At 39.1% G+C, this 16,762-nt stretch overlaps 1 protein-coding gene across 1 annotated transcript; it reads left to right on the forward strand.

Annotated features, from left to right (window-relative positions):
- Positions 1–8,430: 8,430 nt before the first annotated feature.
- On the forward strand, positions 8,431–15,336 carry MMP13 (matrix metallopeptidase 13 (collagenase 3)). Its single transcript, XM_009585649.1, has 10 exons — positions 8,431–8,559; positions 8,651–8,892; positions 10,042–10,190; positions 10,283–10,408; positions 11,282–11,443; positions 12,056–12,173; positions 12,783–12,916; positions 13,263–13,422; positions 14,187–14,290; positions 14,916–15,336. Exons 1-10 carry the CDS (start codon positions 8,437–8,439, stop codon positions 15,014–15,016), a joined length of 1,419 nt encoding a protein of 472 aa, XP_009583944.1. The 5' UTR covers positions 8,431–8,436; the 3' UTR covers positions 15,017–15,336.
- The last annotated feature ends 1,426 nt before the right edge of the window (positions 15,337–16,762 follow it).

The following is a 16,762-nucleotide window of genomic DNA, read 5'->3' on the forward strand; positions in this document are numbered from 1 at the left end:
ATCCATATGGGCGAGTGAGTTTTTTAATTAAATGCATGGCCACCTTTATATTATATTTCTTTGCAATGGGAAAATATGAGACATTTATTTCTGTGCCACTTACTTACCTTTCTAGTTGAAAACATGCACTTTGCTAGGTAGCACTAGGAAATTTCTTAAATCCCCCTTTAGTAATCTCTTACCAGTAGTTCAAACCTTAATTTTAAGTTACCACTTGCTTGTAGTACTTCCTATAAAAGTGTATGCATCAGACATCTAGTTTTTTTCCCCCTTATTCTCAAGAACTTTTGCGATAGAGTTGAGAAACTGCTTTTTAAAAAGCCCAGCTGTATAAACAACATGAATGTGGTTGGCCAGCAAAAGCCAGGGCTTTAAAGATTATACTTCCTTTCCTAAATATTTTTAAAATATATGTTTTTACTCCTAAAACTCCTTACAAATCAAAAATTTACAGTAAGCTTCACTTAAAGAGTGTTTCTTCCATGCATTTCTGTGAAGGACAAGCACCTGTCCTTACGGTTTGTGATGCTGTATCTTTTGGGTAATTTCAATGCAATTTTTTTAATTCATTTTATGTTATTCTGAACTATTTGTGTGCATATATGGGAGGCTTTGCTCCTGAAAAGATATCTGGGATAGACACCCAGGTGGAAGTTCCAGTAGATATTGACCTGGAAAAAGAAAAGTCATCAGGAATACAGTTCACTTAGGCTGTACTTTTAATGATTGACACATCTGGAAAGTGTCTGGTAATACCTCATTTAGTATAGATCATTATCGTGTGAACAGTGGCCACAACTCTCATATTTGTCACTGGTGCTGAAGTAAGGATTTCTCTCCCCTCCTGAAAATCCACATCATTATACTGCCATCTTCCTCGGCTCCGTTTCTTCTTAGAATACCTGGGATGACAAAGGCTTTCATGGGGTTAGGTACTAGAGCCAGCACTGGTTTGAAATGTCTGCATTCAGTAATGATAGTACTTGTTCTGAGTACTTAAGAGGTATAGAAGATACAGTGCTCTTAAGTAGTGATCAATGGAAAGCTGAGTCAGAAATTATGAGGAGTCTTCATTACTAATAGCAAGTGTGTTAACATACATCAGAGAAAAGAGCTTGTGGAGGCAGGAGAAAGATGTGTTTCTGTTAGGCTCCTAGCTCCAATTTTCATAAATAATTAGTCTGAACCAAAACATTTCAGAGGACGTTACATTACTTTTGTGCCATGTGTCCTTCCTGAAGGTGTAGAACCCACAAATTTGAAGTTCAAACTCCACTTAGATATTTAACATGCAAAATTTCTGTTTCACCCAAACAATATATTTAAATCCTTGAGTGTCCAAACTTTTAGAAAGAAATGTTGAATCACTATATAAATAAATCATCAAATAATTTTTTCTTCCTAATGCTGATTTTTATTACATCTACAATGAACTATGTCTTTCTATGAACAATGGCTATCCATTCATAGTGGAAGTCTTAAGATATGAGAATAAAGTTGCTGTAGCATATTACTAAAACAGTAAATTGACAGACAGGGAACATATTTTGCCATGATGGAAGAGCTAAAATTAAAATGTTTTAAAGGCATATTATACGTATTATATGTATTTCTGGGTTGACACAAGAAATAGAATACATCAAAACATACCAAGACCTAATTATAAGTGTCAGAGAAGCACAGTGCTACTGAGGTAGTCTTTAAATATATTTGTGTGAGTGTTTGCAAATGTAAACATCAGGAATTAAAAAACAGAAATGTAAGGTGGTGGATATCTCAAAAAACAAATTTAGAAAATTGAGTTTTTACCTTTCAACTGGATTCCTGGAGTTTCATTTTCCATTTTTTGTACTGTTGACCAGCTCCTTCCCATTAGGAGCAAAAATGGGACACAAACCCATTGTTTGCCTGCAGTTTGCTAGCAATAGACATAGCTGGATATTTTGTACTTGATGTGAACAATCAATGAAGCCTTACAATGGAAGAAGGTTCTGAGGAGATGGGTAAGGGTGGTGTGCTCATGAATCTCAGGGAAGAATATAAGCAGGGACTGGCCATGGGTGTTACAAAGAAAGCTGAACTTGTCTCAACACAAAAGGGGCTGGAGGCTACATCTGCTGAGTGGATCAGCCAGCTGTGTAAATGTTCATCCCCGAGTTAATCAAGAGTGCAAAATATATTCCTGAGTTAGCCAGAGCAGCATGGGGAGCGTATGTGTGGTAGCAGTATATATGTGGCTCAGCCCCACACTGAGTATAAAAGCCAAGCAAAGAACTTTTTGAAGAGAGCAAGAGTCTTGAGCTGGCTTCAACTTATGTGTTACTTTCCGGGGACTGTGAACACCCAGTGTCATTACAGTGAGCATATAATAGAGACAGGTATTCACATTTGTGTTGTGATTCAGCTGTATGTTGCAATTGCTATACTCTGCTAGATGGAATTTGTACTTATATTGTGATTTAAGTACATTGCTGCATCACTGTGCTAAATCAAAATTCCATGTAACTTCAAATAATTTCAAGTATGTAAACTTTGTATTAAGCATTAAACCCTGCAGGTGTGGAATATCTAAAAGAGCCCTATCAGAGAGTATTGGACTTTGGCAATTGGGTACCACATTTTACCAAGTAATAAAGTAAATGTAATGAAAGAATAAAATAATTCTACAATCTCAGAACACAATGGCTGCATTCATTCTTCAAATAGTTATCTTTTTTTTTTTTTATGGGTTCCATCTATTTCTTTCAAAAATCAATAAAATTCAATTACGGCGACTGCTATAAATATCTTCCGCAAACGGTTAGTGCAGCCTGGAGACAGGAGCACTATCCTGATTGCAGTAACAAGCACAACAAATGAGCCAGGTCTTGAGCAGATTAGTATCTAGTGACATACCACTGCATATCAAAAACAATGCCATTAAAAAGGCGACAACTGCCAAGTTATAACAGATAGTTTAGCATCCTACATTTAACCTGAAGCAGAAAAAGTTGTGGGTAGCTCTCATAGAATGGTTAGACCAGAACGGGAAGCCAGTTCCACTCCTGGAGAGTGTTCAGAGTGGTAAGAAGGAGCAGAGCATGGTCTGACCTCCATGGGAGTTTGCAGCTGCTGCCTTGCATGGAGCAGCTGACTGGGGCATGCTCACTTCTCTGGGGCAGTTTTCCTGAATCCCACAAGTTTCTACCTGTGCAGGAGTTGTTTGGACAGAGAAAACTTGGAATCTTGCACCTCTTTGAGGCATTTTCTCTCTTTCAGTTTGGCTGTCAGTGTGAGGTGGGAGCCCCTGTTCCTCCAAGGCCAGATGCAGCTGTGAGCAGGAGCACTGTCCTGGTAGGGGTGCACAGCGCCCGACTGCCGTCCAGCTGCAGAGCTGCCACCTTGCACAGCAACACAACAAACCTCTGCCACATGATGGCTCCTGGTTTGTTCAGGCATCAGCAGAAAACGGGCCTGAAGTTCAGCTGTAGAATAGGCCACCTAAATTGAAGTATCTCTGTGTGCACCAGATGGTGGGGTTCCACTACAGTCAGCTCCATTACAGTCCGCAGAGCCCAGCTGTGAGGGACTCAGCACAACAGCCTGAAGAAAGGCATCTAGTGACACCTGAGATGCAGGAGGGAACCCAGGACATCTGCATGAGACTGTTAGATATGACATAGGGCTGATGAGAGCTCTCTGTCCTTCAAACAACGTTAGATATCTGTATGTGGGCAACTGAAATAATCCCAAGGTGTCTACCTCAGTGTAAGCTGAACTGCCGTCTAGGGTTCAGTGAGCGTATTGACTTCATTGTTTATAATGAGAATTTAGACACACAGCACCCAGGAAGGTGCCCAAATTTAGTTCTTTTAATCTACAGCTGAATCTTGCCTTGGAGCTCAGTGAATACAGAAGAAACTGCTGATCAGCAGCTCCCGGTGTGGCAGCAGCCCCCAGGTCCGGCCAAGCTCATGCAGGTGCTGTGCTGCACGCTGTCTCGTGCTGTGGGCAGACGGAAAGGCAGCCGATCCGCGGTGCCCTTTGCCTCTGTATGACCTAGTGGTCCACAGGGTCTGCAGGGACTCATTCAAACAAGAGCCGTTGCCTCTTAGAAACATGTTTATATGTTTCTTGTCTCTGGCACTGGACCCTTCTGAACACCTCTGAGCACCCCAGTTGCATCTTTTTGCCAGCAAATGACACAAGGATGATGCTGTTTAATATAAAAAGGAGTCAGGTTGGTGTAACATCCCTTGCCATGCCAGCTGAAGAGCTGCTTGTGGAAACGATTCTCAGTTGTTGTTGACCCCCTTCTTGTAAGAGGTCCCACAGGTGGAGTCCCACTCGGAGAGGCAGGGACAGAGTGTGTGGTTTTAACTACTCCTGGACTCCATTTACCAGCTGCACAATGGGTCTCAGAAGACGTCCTTCTTCCCAGAGGAAGCTGATCTAAATGTGATGGCGTAGCCCTAGGCACTGGAGACTTTCCATTTGAAATACAGCTTGTGGTAAGAAACATTAACAAATGGACTCACTGACTTTTGTTTATTTGTCTCAAGTGAAGCGTCTGCTGTCTCAGGGTCACAGAGCATTCACCATATTCACTATATAGTGCTATTTTGGGCACCAAAGAGTATGTAAATCAAAACATGACACCTTTCACTTATTTGCGGTAGCAAAATGTATGTTGAAACCATATGGTTGGCATGATTCTTGTTTTCAACTAATTAGTACCTAAATGCTGCTTTAAGGCACTTCATTTCTTCTTGCCACATCTCCCATCCCTCTTGATCCATTTTTCCTTGGGGGAAAACCGGCATGATTGTTCCAGTCTCTGCTGTGCCTGTGAAAATTACCATCAGTCCAGCTACCTTTACCCACACCCACAAGATGCCAGAACTGCAGAAATTTTGCAGTGCCTGTTGAAATCTTACTATTCAGCAGTTTTGTGGGTTTCAATGCTTTTAAAATGTAACTTTCCATGCTTGCTTGTTTGCACTGGGGTCAGCACAAGGTCTATGAACCACTGCTGGCTGCTTTTACCTTCATTTACATCTCTCTTCACACTTTTTAACTTCTTTTTTTTTTTTTTTTTAAACTCAGACGGTGGCATCTCTTGAGTCTGAGCCATAGATTTTATGTCTTACATTGCCCAACACTGGCAGGCTTTGAAGTTGTCATTTATCATTGCCAACTTTAAAAACTTGCTTGAGGCTTTAAAGCGTCAACATATTAAGGTAATATACAGCAACTTCAGAGGTCTGTACTTAGTTCCCAGCTCTGTCAAGGCTTTTTGTCTCCCCATAAAAAAAAAAAATATCACACGCTACGTCTGCGATGCTGTTTCAGGAAAAGGGGGAATAGGGCTCATTTTCATTGGCCTTTTATGTGCTTGTTTGCACAGTCCTTCACCAGTGTTTCTTCAGTTTGTGTACAGAGGACATAAAAATCCATGCCTCAATATAGGCTTCTAGCCACTGGTGTAATATAAATAGCAATAAAATGTGTAAGAAAACATATTGGATCGTGTATATTTGCATGGCCAAGGCTCCCAAAGGAATCAACTGAATGTGCAGAAAACACGATTCAGCCATAGTACATTCTCAGATGGCTCATTACACACAGTCTTTCACAAATCAATTTCTGTTTTAGCATTTTGATTTACTCCCTGTGACAAAATAGTTACAGACTCCCTACTTTTTTTCTCTTTGTGTGTTTTTCTGCTCACTTGCAGAATCTGTTCAAAACAGTGGACTGCCTTTTCACTTGTTCGTTTCATTGTCTTATAATAACAAAAGACCCAGCTTTATGCATTTCTTACACAAATCTAATAAGAGAAGTTGTTTTCAGAAAAGCTGCCTGTTTTAGTTTTTTTATATCATTACAATGTCCATTTTTTTCAAATATTCCTTGGAAATACCTCAGGACAGCTCTGTAAAGGGTACCAAAGGCAAAGTTTTTGAAAGAGTTTTCATTGTGAACTTCAAAGGACTTCAGAGCATCTGTGTAAAAAACATCACAGAGATTAGAAAGTGAAAAATCATTCTTCCCTACCTAACCTATCATTCTCTTAATGCAAGACAATTCTTTTTACTACTGCTTTGACTACTGCAGCTGAAATGTTTTGAAGAACAGGGCTCCGCACCTCCTTGGAGGATCATTCGATAGGCTAACACCGTTCTTTAATTTTACTGTTGTGCCTAGCTAAATAATTTTTTTCTGTTCTACATTTATATCATTGAAGTATTGTCTCTGATTACTTGTTTTCACCTTTGTTTACCAGTTAGCTAAACTATATTTATTAAGGCAACCCTGAAATCACTTAGAAATAATTTGGGATCATTCTCTCATAAAGTGTGATGGACTGATCACCTTTTTGCAGTAACAGTTGGTTAGGAAATTAATTTATCTTATTTCAGAAGCAAAGTTTCCAACATCAGAGCTGAGAAAGAGTAGTGGTATAAGGGCCTGACACAGAATAAAAAAATGTTAGTTAAGTCTGGCAAAGGGCAGTGATATACAAATGGTGGTATAAAATTGTTCTACCTTAGGTACAAGAAAGACAATTTCAGAGAATCTGGAATTCACAGGAATGTTACCTGTGGAGTTTTAAGCTATTCATTTTACTCACAGGTTTCTGAGATATGTCTGGTACTGTTCTGCAGAGCAGTGACACTCACAGCTTCATGATCTCAAGAACATATTCCTTATAGCCACAAAACCCATGACAAGGCAGCACCACTGCTCCTAAGCTCCAGACAAAGCAAGCAAAATTCACTGTAAACTCTGCTTACCGCATAACTAAATAACCCAACATTAATGAAAGCAATGCTGCAATATCAATTCAGAAATGTTGGAAGGAAAGAAATCATATACATAATCTGGCAGTCTGCGTTAGCAAGGAGCGCAGCGCAGTGAGAACATCAGCAATATGGATTCAGCGCTCATCCTGAAGCACGTCAGGGGAGAGCACTTCTTGAGAAGGTGGGATAATTAACAGTCTTTATGCCACCATTGCTGAATAAAAAAGTCTCAGTGCTGGTGATGGACAATGTAAAGGAGGATAGACAAATTATCTGAACAGATGTTGCCTATCCCTAATTGTAACCATATTTAGCTCTGGCTCAGATGGTCAGTGAGGCAGAAATAGCCTACGTAACAAATTCCTCTCAGCTTTATTTGCTTTTGCTGTTTGTCATCATAAGACAGAAGGCTAATATTGTTTGAGTAACAAATTGAGCAAAACACATTCAGCTTCACTGATTTTTGTCCTTTTCCTGTTTTGTCAACAAGGCAACATCCATGGCAGGGTAGTGTATTCCAGAAAGTGTGTACCACTGTCTACCAGAAAGCTGCCTGAGGTTTTCTATATAGGAACAGCCTCCATGAAAGAGGAAGCTGGATTCAGCCAAAACAGCACCTCCCCTTGGACCCACGCTTGTGGGCACATGATATGATACAAGTCTTACCAGCAGCTGAGATTATGTCTATCATAATGCCAGATTTATCCTATTATCCCCCTTTAAGTCAAAATCACATATTGCTGTCATTCTAGACAGACAGATTCATTGCCTGCCTGTAGCTGGTAGGTTGCCTCTCTCAGAGTACTAGCTGTCTCACTGATCTGTGGCTGTGCTCCCCTCATAAAGTAAATTCACGTTTTTTAAGGAAGACAGATTGTATGAACTAGTCACTTGACATGACCTGCCTTACTAATAATAAAAAAACATTTTTAAATATTCAAAACTATTTCCTGATATTTAGCATTTCTGTTTTTAGGTACATCTCAAGCAGTAAATTATTCTGAAAGACAGATAGGAAGTCACTTTAAGGATCTCTGAAGTAAAATTTGTGTTAATGCTTTAGAGTTATATTTCTTTACAGAAACAAGGAAATGTAATATCTTATTGTATTCTCCATAATGTTATTTCTTATCAGCCAAGGCAACATTTATTAACAATTGAAGTGTCTATGATCTATTCCAACTCTTAAAAATTGCTGTTGAACTAGTGTAACTACTGAAAAGTTGCAGAATTGATTTTAAAAATCATGAAGCTTGCTATATATTTTTATTGTCTATCAAATAGCAGAAAGACAATTTTTCTAGCAGAGAAGAGTGAGTTACTGCAAAGTTATTGCCAGTTAATGCCAGTGCAATTTATTGCAAAATAAACAAAAAGTGCGGTTTGCTTCTGCCCATTTCTTCCCACAACCTATGTCAATATTCAGAGACCGTGTTTACACGAGGATACAGTTTCAGAGCCCTCAGTGGGACAACAGATGCCTAAACCACAGTGTTGGGGAGGAGAGAAAAAGTAGCCGTCTAAGCATGTTTACTTTCAATGACAAGGAAGTTCTAACTTGTCCCTTAGTGGTGACTCACTGGGTTGGGACTATAAAAGTAAAGGTAATTGCTCTCTAAAACATCAGGGCTTCAGACTTCACAAATCCAACATGATGCAATCAAGACTTTCAGCTGTCTTCTTTTTCTTGTTGGGTTTGTCATTTTGCCTGACAATCCCTATTCCCATTGAAGATAGCCATGAATTCACAGAGAAAGACCTTCAGTTTGCAGAGGTACAGTATAAAATAATTCATTTACATGTTTTATAAATAGTAAGTTGTGTAGTTTGGAAACTAGGCTTATTACTTCTTTTCCTCTTCTTAGCACTATCTCAGGACTCACTATGATCTCCGTCCAAATCCTGCCGGCATAATGAGGAAGAGTGCCAACACAGTGGCATCTAAACTTCGAGAAATGCAAGCATTTTTTGGCTTGGAAGTGACAGGCAAATTAGATGAAGAAACATATGAGCTGATGCAGAAACCAAGATGCGGTGTCCCAGATGTGGGGGAATATAACTTTTTCCCTAGAAAACTAAAATGGTCAAAAACTAATTTGACATACAGGTAAATGCACGGCATTTTGGGTGTTATTACTGTTATTAGCTTCTTTCCAGTTATCTTGTCCAATAGGTTGTTCTGTATATGAGGTTGACGGAAGAAGGATGCATTTGAGTTTGACAAAATTCGTGTGGCAGTTTAAAATCCTTACAGCCTCACTTTTGGAAAGGTGCCCCAAGGCCACCTTATAGCCCAAGGAAGTAAATACAATTTTTTTCCATTGCACTGTGTCATGGAGGAAAGCTAGTGTCGTGTAATCCTCATCTGGGCTCCACGTAGGCACTCTGGGCACATCCATAGTGCCAAATGAAAGAGGGGTAGGGACTAAGATCATGCACCTCACCGCTGATCCTCACAGTGCTTAATCTCTAGGTCACTCCTCAGCTCTGCTTTGGACCTGGATTAGTGTCTGCTTCACATAGGTCTTGTCCTGGACAAAGCAGTGTAGATGCAAACCAGTCCGTGCAATGTGGCTGTGAGAGCAGAGACCGATCCTTGTCCCTCTTCCATTTCACAGTCCAGATGTAGATATCTATGCCTGGTCAGGCAAATCCCCGCACCATGGCCTCAGAAAGTTTACCTTGGGAAGCTGTTTTGCTGAAAGGTCACATGGTAGCTCCTTCTCCCTTAATATCGCAAGGTCGTCAACAAGGGGTTTTGACCATCTGCAACCTGAGTTTCTTTAGCAAATTCCAAATATGATATCACTGAACTCTATCAGTTCAGCATCTGCTGATAAATATTACTTTAATATGGATGATTCTAGACTATAAAAAACTCTTTGGATCACGTTTTGCTCCTCCAGGAGTGAGGATCATGAGATATTTTATATGGCATAAAAAAAGTTTGAAGTTACCGATATGATTTGACTTAATATAGAATATATCTGTCATCTTCTGTATCTTCTGGTGCATATAAAACCAATTAAGAAAGCTGTTGGAACATTTCAGATGTCTCTGAATGATTTTAATGAAAATAGAAATTTTTTTTTTTTTTTTGAGTACTGTATGCAGCTGCCGAGCTCTTTGTTTTTAGATAAGAACATAGGGAGGAAAAAAGCAAAAAATTTTAATGAGGTGTACAGTCAGATAAGAGTGTATTACACATTTTCTTCAATTCACACAATTTAACTGGAGATATTAATCTGTTTGGTAGAATTATGAATTACACTTCGGATCTGAGACGTGCTGAAGTAGACAGAGCTTTCAAAAAAGCATTCAAAGTTTGGTCTGATGTGACACCACTTAACTTCACCAGAATACGAAGTGGTATAGCTGATATCATGATCTCCTTTGGCACTAAAGGTAACACAGAACCAATTATTTTTATGTTATAGTTATATCACTGCCAATAAAATGGGATAATTGATTTCATTGTCTTGAATGTTATTTTATAGAACATGGTGATTTTTACCCCTTCGATGGACCCTCTGGATTACTGGCTCATGCTTTCCCCCCTGGTCCAGACTACGGAGGAGATGCCCATTTTGATGATGATGAAGCTTGGTCAGATGATTCTAGAGGTAACAGAAGTTCTTGAGATTAGTTGAAATGGTGGTAGATGGACAATTTCATTCTGTTTGATATCTGTAAACAGTTTGTTTTGCCTGTTTACTGTTCATTAGTCATTATGTTCACTGTCTACTCATAGGAAGCTGAGTTTAATCTCCAATCATAAATGGAAGTGTAATATACACCTACCAAAAAGATATATGCCTCCTAAGTGCAGTGATTAAAAAAATGCCACAAACAAAGTATTTTGTCAGCTTAGCATTTTACTGAGCTTAAGGGCAGCTAGTTCTGATTACAGACTGATGGGAATTACCTTACTGAAACCTATAGAAAACACATATACGTAACTCAGCTGCAAATTAGCTACTTACATCTAATTTGAAAATTCTTCACCTTGCCTATTCGGGACAGAGAGCAATATAGAACAAATAGAACAAAACACTATTTTTTTCCAGCACTGTATTATTTCACCCTCCTGGCATTAAAGCTAATTGCTGCAATACTGAAAACAATATGGACTCTCTACCGAAGGTGAATTCCTGACGAAAATGTTCTTGACTTGACTAGGGCTAAGACTTCCCCTCAGAGCTTTCATGTTGCTAAGAAATTTCAAGAAACCTAAATCTGCCTACAGAACGACATTGTCAAATAAGATTTAGGTTGAACACCAGCTGTGAGATACTCAATCAGTTAGGCCCTTATTAAAACAAAACCCATGGTAGTTTGAAAAAGACAAGCAATTATACATCATTTTTCCATTAACCCAATTGTCTCCTTCATTGTCTCGTATATTAAAGCACAATGTTAAGGTTGGTTGATCAGTCCAAGTCCACTTTGGTGATACAAGGAGCTATAAATTTACTTTCACTGTGGGTTTTTTATAGGGTATAACTTGTTTCTTGTTGCTGCCCATGAATTTGGTCATTCACTGGGACTTGAACACTCTAGAGACCCTGGAGCTCTGATGTTTCCAATTTACACATACACTGGAAAAACTGGTTTTGTGCTTCCTGATGATGATGTGCAAGGGATCCAAGAGCTCTATGGTAAGTCTGTATAATATATAGTATATATTTCCTGTGTCATTATAACCTGTTACAGATGCACTGCACAGTTACTAAAGAGCTGCAGATGTTCAATATCAACAGTCATGACTGATTAAGACCGATTCATTGGATTCCGGGCGACCAGACTTCAGGAACAGAAGATGCTTAGATTTAGTAGTTCAGAGAGAAAAAAAAAAGGTAACACTGCAGAGTACAGTTGGTCACTGTGCGGTCTCCTTTGGTGGTGGGAGGCGGGGAGCAGAGTCCTTTTTGACCTGCTTCAAAAGAGAAGGTAAAACAGAGTCTAAAGGGAGAAACAGAAATATCCATGTTTCATCACAGAAAGAATAAAACTTTTGGGGGACCTTCCCAAAACTTGGGATAAAGAAAGCAAGTCCATTTAACATTTCTGCAGCACAGCTGAACTGCAAAGTCCATGAATGTATTTGGCTAAAGGAGAGAAAGAGAGAACAGACTTTCCCCAGTACAAATGGTTTGACCATTATGCTTGTATTCATCATGCTGTTTGGGAACTCTTCCATGTCCTATTCAATATCATGATCCACAGAAAGGAAATTAATGTCAAATTTAGATCATACGGTATGATTCCAGGTGCTGGAGACAAAGATCCCAACCCAAAACATCCCAAAACACCAGAGAAATGTGATGCAGATTTATCACTTGATGCAATAACAGAACTTCGTGGAGAAATGCTGGTCTTCAAGGACAGGTAAAAAGACTGCCATATCATGGATGGTGGGTACTGGATAAAATATGAACAAGCGAAAACACCATCTCAGTTTTTTACTAAAGATTTGAGTAAACATAAATTTAAAAAATTACAAATCAATATAGATGCCTCTAAGAAACTACATCATATATCTTTTTAGGCAGGATTTATAATACAATTACAGACTTAACTTCCCAGTAATATGAAGTGAAGATGATATGGCTGAAGACTGACACCATTTGTACACATTTTTCATTCCACAGAGCTTTCTTCAACATGCACAAATCTACTAACTTTTATCTGAATGAAGTTGTACTACATTCAGAAGCCTTGCATGGGGCAGCAGTGTTTCTCTTATTCTAAATGAAAAAAAGATTTGCTTGTTGTTGTTTGAGATAATCACTATCACTGTGTAAGTGACAGAAATGGTCTGCAGCTAGGTGACTATGAGGAAAGGAAAGGTCTGCCAGGGGCTCTATGTGTTGAAAATTCTATGCTGTGAAAAAAATTTAATTCTCTCTTAACTAATTTTTAGTATAGCACATCAAAGATGCTGCTATTCTGTAGTATGATAAGAAACATAAAATAAATTTTCTTTTTCTGAACTAGGTTTTTCTGGCGACTGCACCCTCAGATGGTTGAGGCAGAACTGGTGTTACTTAAATCGTTTTGGCCAGAGCTTCCAAATAAAATAGATGCAGCTTATGAAAACCCCGTCAAAGATCTTGTGTTCATGTTTAAGGGTGAGTTTTCAATTTTGTTGTTGGCAGAAAAATATACATGTTTATTCAAGCTTGGTGAGTGATATAAAGGTAATCAATAGAAGAACAAAACATCCTACCTCCCTTGCTGAAAAAACAAACTCTGTTGGTTTCACCCCATGCAAGTCTATACAATTTTCAGTGAATTAGGAGATGTACAATTAAGCTCAGACACCTACGATCATAGTTAGCCAGTTTAATACCTGCTGAGTATGTGACCTAAGAATCTGTTAGTTGTATGAAATTAGGATCATAGCATCCTCATTTTATTCTGCTCTCAAGCTGAGCTTTTACAAAAGACTCATGCATACTTTGTTCTTATTTTCAGGAAAGAAAGTCTGGGCTTTGAATGGCTACGACATAGTTGAAGACTTCCCTAAAAAGATATATGAAATGGGGTTCCCAAGAGAAATGAAAAGAATAGATGCAGCTGTCCATATTACAGACACCGGCAAGACTCTCTTTTTTACTGGAAATAAGTACTGGAGGTAAGCTGGAGACAGATTGGTTTTTCTTTTCAATGTCCCTAGTCATAACCTGTCCAGAAGTATCAAAACATCAGCAGGTTGTTTCAAACCAGGCACTTGATTGTGGCTCACATGTTTCCAGTCTGTGGTTTTCATTGGTGCTATAGCTGTGCAGAATATGTCATAAAGGTGTATGCAAGACTTTTATAAACATATGTGCACAGCCTTTAAAAGCTGAAAAAGTAAAAGAAAGTCAAGGAGAATAAAGTGCCCTAATCTGGGAGAGTCTGTAATAGGTCATGTCTCCTAGACAAAATTGCCATGTTGCTTCCTTGAGTTGCTTGTGTGACACAAAATTGTAGCAGTGCGTGAGAGCAAGAAAACTATCCCACCCTGGGATGGCTGGTTTTTGCTGTCCATGAGTGGGGCTTACAGCCAGGTCTGATGCACAATTAAGACAATACCATCCCTTCCCAGTATCTCTGTGCCAAGCAGCCTTGGGATAGGCTTGTAATGCCAGTACATCCAGGTACAATCATCTCCATATAATATGTACTTTATAGATCAGTTCTGAAAATGTAGCTTTATTAGTTTTGTGTTCATTGAGCTTGTACTTCTGATGGAGGAGTGCCTTGGTTATTGCCCTGAGTTTCATTATGGCACTAGACCTAAAGGCTGCTGGCTACTTCTGATGTGGGTAACTTCAAAGCATAAAAAGGGCACAGAACAAACTCCCAGACTGTTTAAATCCTCTGAATTTTTATTTTCTTTTATGTTTAATATAGTTATGATGAAGAGGCGGAGGTTATGGAAGCAGGCTACCCCAGGCTGATAGAGGAAGAATTCGCAGGAATTGGTGATAAAGTGGATGCAGTCTATCAAAGAAATGGTACATAATCTGATAATGAAACTTTATTACAATTAGCTGTCACTGAAACTTGAGATTAATGTCCTGTTGGAAATTCTGTCATTTGTAATTTTGATTTTTTCACATCAACACTTCTGCTCTCGACCGAATCAGGTTTCTGATCTAAATTGCCCTCTGGCAAAGGTGCTCTAATAAACTCTGTACATATATATTTGAGGAGCCAAAAAAGACCTGCTTCCTTGCTTAGGGAACCTAGAGTGATATGCTTAATATAGAAGTATTATAATGTGTCCGTTCCTTCACATGGACCCCATTCCTATCCAACTCTTCAAGGAGTGTTTCCAAGTCAGAGCCTTAAACATTAACAGGCAAACCCTGTATTTTCCTAAGCAAGTGCTGTACAGTAATAAAATGCAGAGCTTGACACTAAACTAAAATATCAGTTATTTTAAAGCACCGATCCAGGTCTGGCAAATGGAATGAGGACCTTTGAAAATTTAGCTCAGCATTCTAAATACTCAAATGTTGCATTTAAAAGAGTTATTAAAAATGAAAACAAACAGGATAATTTTTATTTGAAGGATAATTTTAACGAGACAACACAGTTTTCTCAGGGTTAATTAATTTTAATTTTCCTTTTCCTTAGGTTATCTCTACTTCTTCAACGGACGGCTGCAGTTTGAATACAGCATCTGGAGCAAAAGAATTGTCCGTGTCCTGCATACTAACTCCATATTTTGGTGCTAATTACAGTTGAGTGCCATGTCATAGGCTGCAGAGCAGCTTGTAGTACATGGAAATAATAATATGGGCATATAGATTTGTTAGAGGACAGCAAGGTTCTGTGAACAAGCACTGGCTACCTACCACCAAATGCGTACTGTATATATGGAACTATATAGCTGTATGTCAGTCTGGGACTGAATTAACTTAATAGGAAAGAAGAAAAGAAATTATTAGCATTTCAAGGGGCATTACAGCATTTAAAGTTTGTCTAGTATTAAAGTGAGATGCTGGATACATCCTACGTGATCATGAGCACTATTAATTCCCAGTAATCTGAGCATGTCTAGCATCTTTCAAGGATCTCCTAGAATGTCTCAAGAAAGAGACATGATAAACCCAGGAGTGTTATATTTTTAAACTAATCCTTCAGCTCTTTGTGAAATTCCTGTTAACGAAGTAGGAATTCAGATGTGTAACGAATGAGTCAGGACTGCATGGTGACTCCCTGAGCTGGATAACACTGAAGTTAGAGAATTCAAAGGTATTTGAATGTATCCCAATTTGAATGGGAAAGTCCCCCTGGAAAAGGATGCCTCTGTCATCTTTGGAACAAGCAGAAGGTATAGAAGCAACGACGTGTCATTCCAAAGCAGGCAGAAAAGCAAGAAAAGGGAAGAGTGTTCCCTGCAGAAATCATCAGCCTGTAAGACACTGGGGAAACCAGAAAAAAGTAGCAACAACAAGAGAATCACGCAGGTTAAAACCTTGCATGAAGCTACATATGGTAGCACAGTCCATGTTTTCAGCTGGTGTAAACTGAAGTAGTTCAAGTGACATTTATAGAGTTTATGCTTAGCTGTGCCAGCAGAGAACCTGAACATTCAAATCAAAATATTCAAAAGAATACCTTTTTCCATGTTGGTCAGTCTTTTAATATCTATAGCAATTGTTTCAGTACAATGTAAGTTGGGGGAGGGGGGTGGTGTTTGATCAATGCAAATAATGTGGGACTGATTATTTTTCAGTTTAAAAAAATAATATTGAAGTGGAGGAATAAAGTGACATTGTGAAATGTCTCAGCGCTTGTCAGGCCACACCTGGAATACTGTGTTTAGTTTTGTCCCTGCAAAAAAGATGTGGATGGGCTGGAGGGGGTCCAGAGAAGGGGCACAAAGATGATCAAAGGACTGGGAAGCCTGTCATATGAGGAAAGGCTGAGAGAACAGGGTTTGTTCAGCCTTGAGAAAAGAAAGCTTAGGGGAGACCTTATCACCATGTTCCAGTACTCAAAGGGTGGCTACAAAGAAGATGGAGACTCCTTTTTTACAAGGGGTCACATGGAAAAGACGAGGGGTAATGGGTACAAGTTACTCCTGGGGAGATTCCAACTGGACACAGGAGGAAAATTTGTCACAATGAGAACAATCAGCCATTGGGATAATCTCCCCAGGGAAGTGGTGGATTCCCCAACACTGGACACTTTTAAGATTCGGCTGGACAGGGTGCTGGGCCACGGTGCCTAGACCGTGCTTTTGCCACGAAAGGTTGGACCTTGATGATCCTAACCTGGTATTCTATGATTCTATGACTTAAATTACAATATCCTATGCTGCATGTCATAAAAGCAAGACAGAGCTATTGGATAAAAGAAATCAGGAACCCTAACCTGTGCATTTTATTCATTAAAATTTTCACCTTTATTTAAAAATCTGTTTTGCTTTTTTTTCCCTCTGAGAAAATGAATTTTATAGAAAAGAGAGGAGAGAA

Source organism: Fulmarus glacialis, unplaced genomic scaffold (assembly GCF_000690835.1).
Source record: "Fulmarus glacialis isolate BGI_N327 unplaced genomic scaffold, ASM69083v1 scaffold29629, whole genome shotgun sequence".
NCBI classification, from domain to species: domain Eukaryota; kingdom Metazoa; phylum Chordata; class Aves; order Procellariiformes; family Procellariidae; genus Fulmarus; species Fulmarus glacialis.

Excerpts from the sequence above, each read along its gene's own strand:
- MMP13 (XM_009585649.1), top strand. The coding sequence starts at position 8,437 with ATGATGCAATCAAGACTTTCAGCTGTCTTCTTTTTCTTGTTGGGTTTG. Across the intron at positions 13,423-14,186 it reads ACTGGAAATAAGTACTGGAG|TTATGATGAAGAGGCGGAGG; the intron begins GTAAGCTGGAGA and ends TGTTTAATATAG. Across the intron at positions 14,291-14,915 it reads TGCAGTCTATCAAAGAAATG|GTTATCTCTACTTCTTCAAC; the intron begins GTACATAATCTG and ends CCTTTTCCTTAG.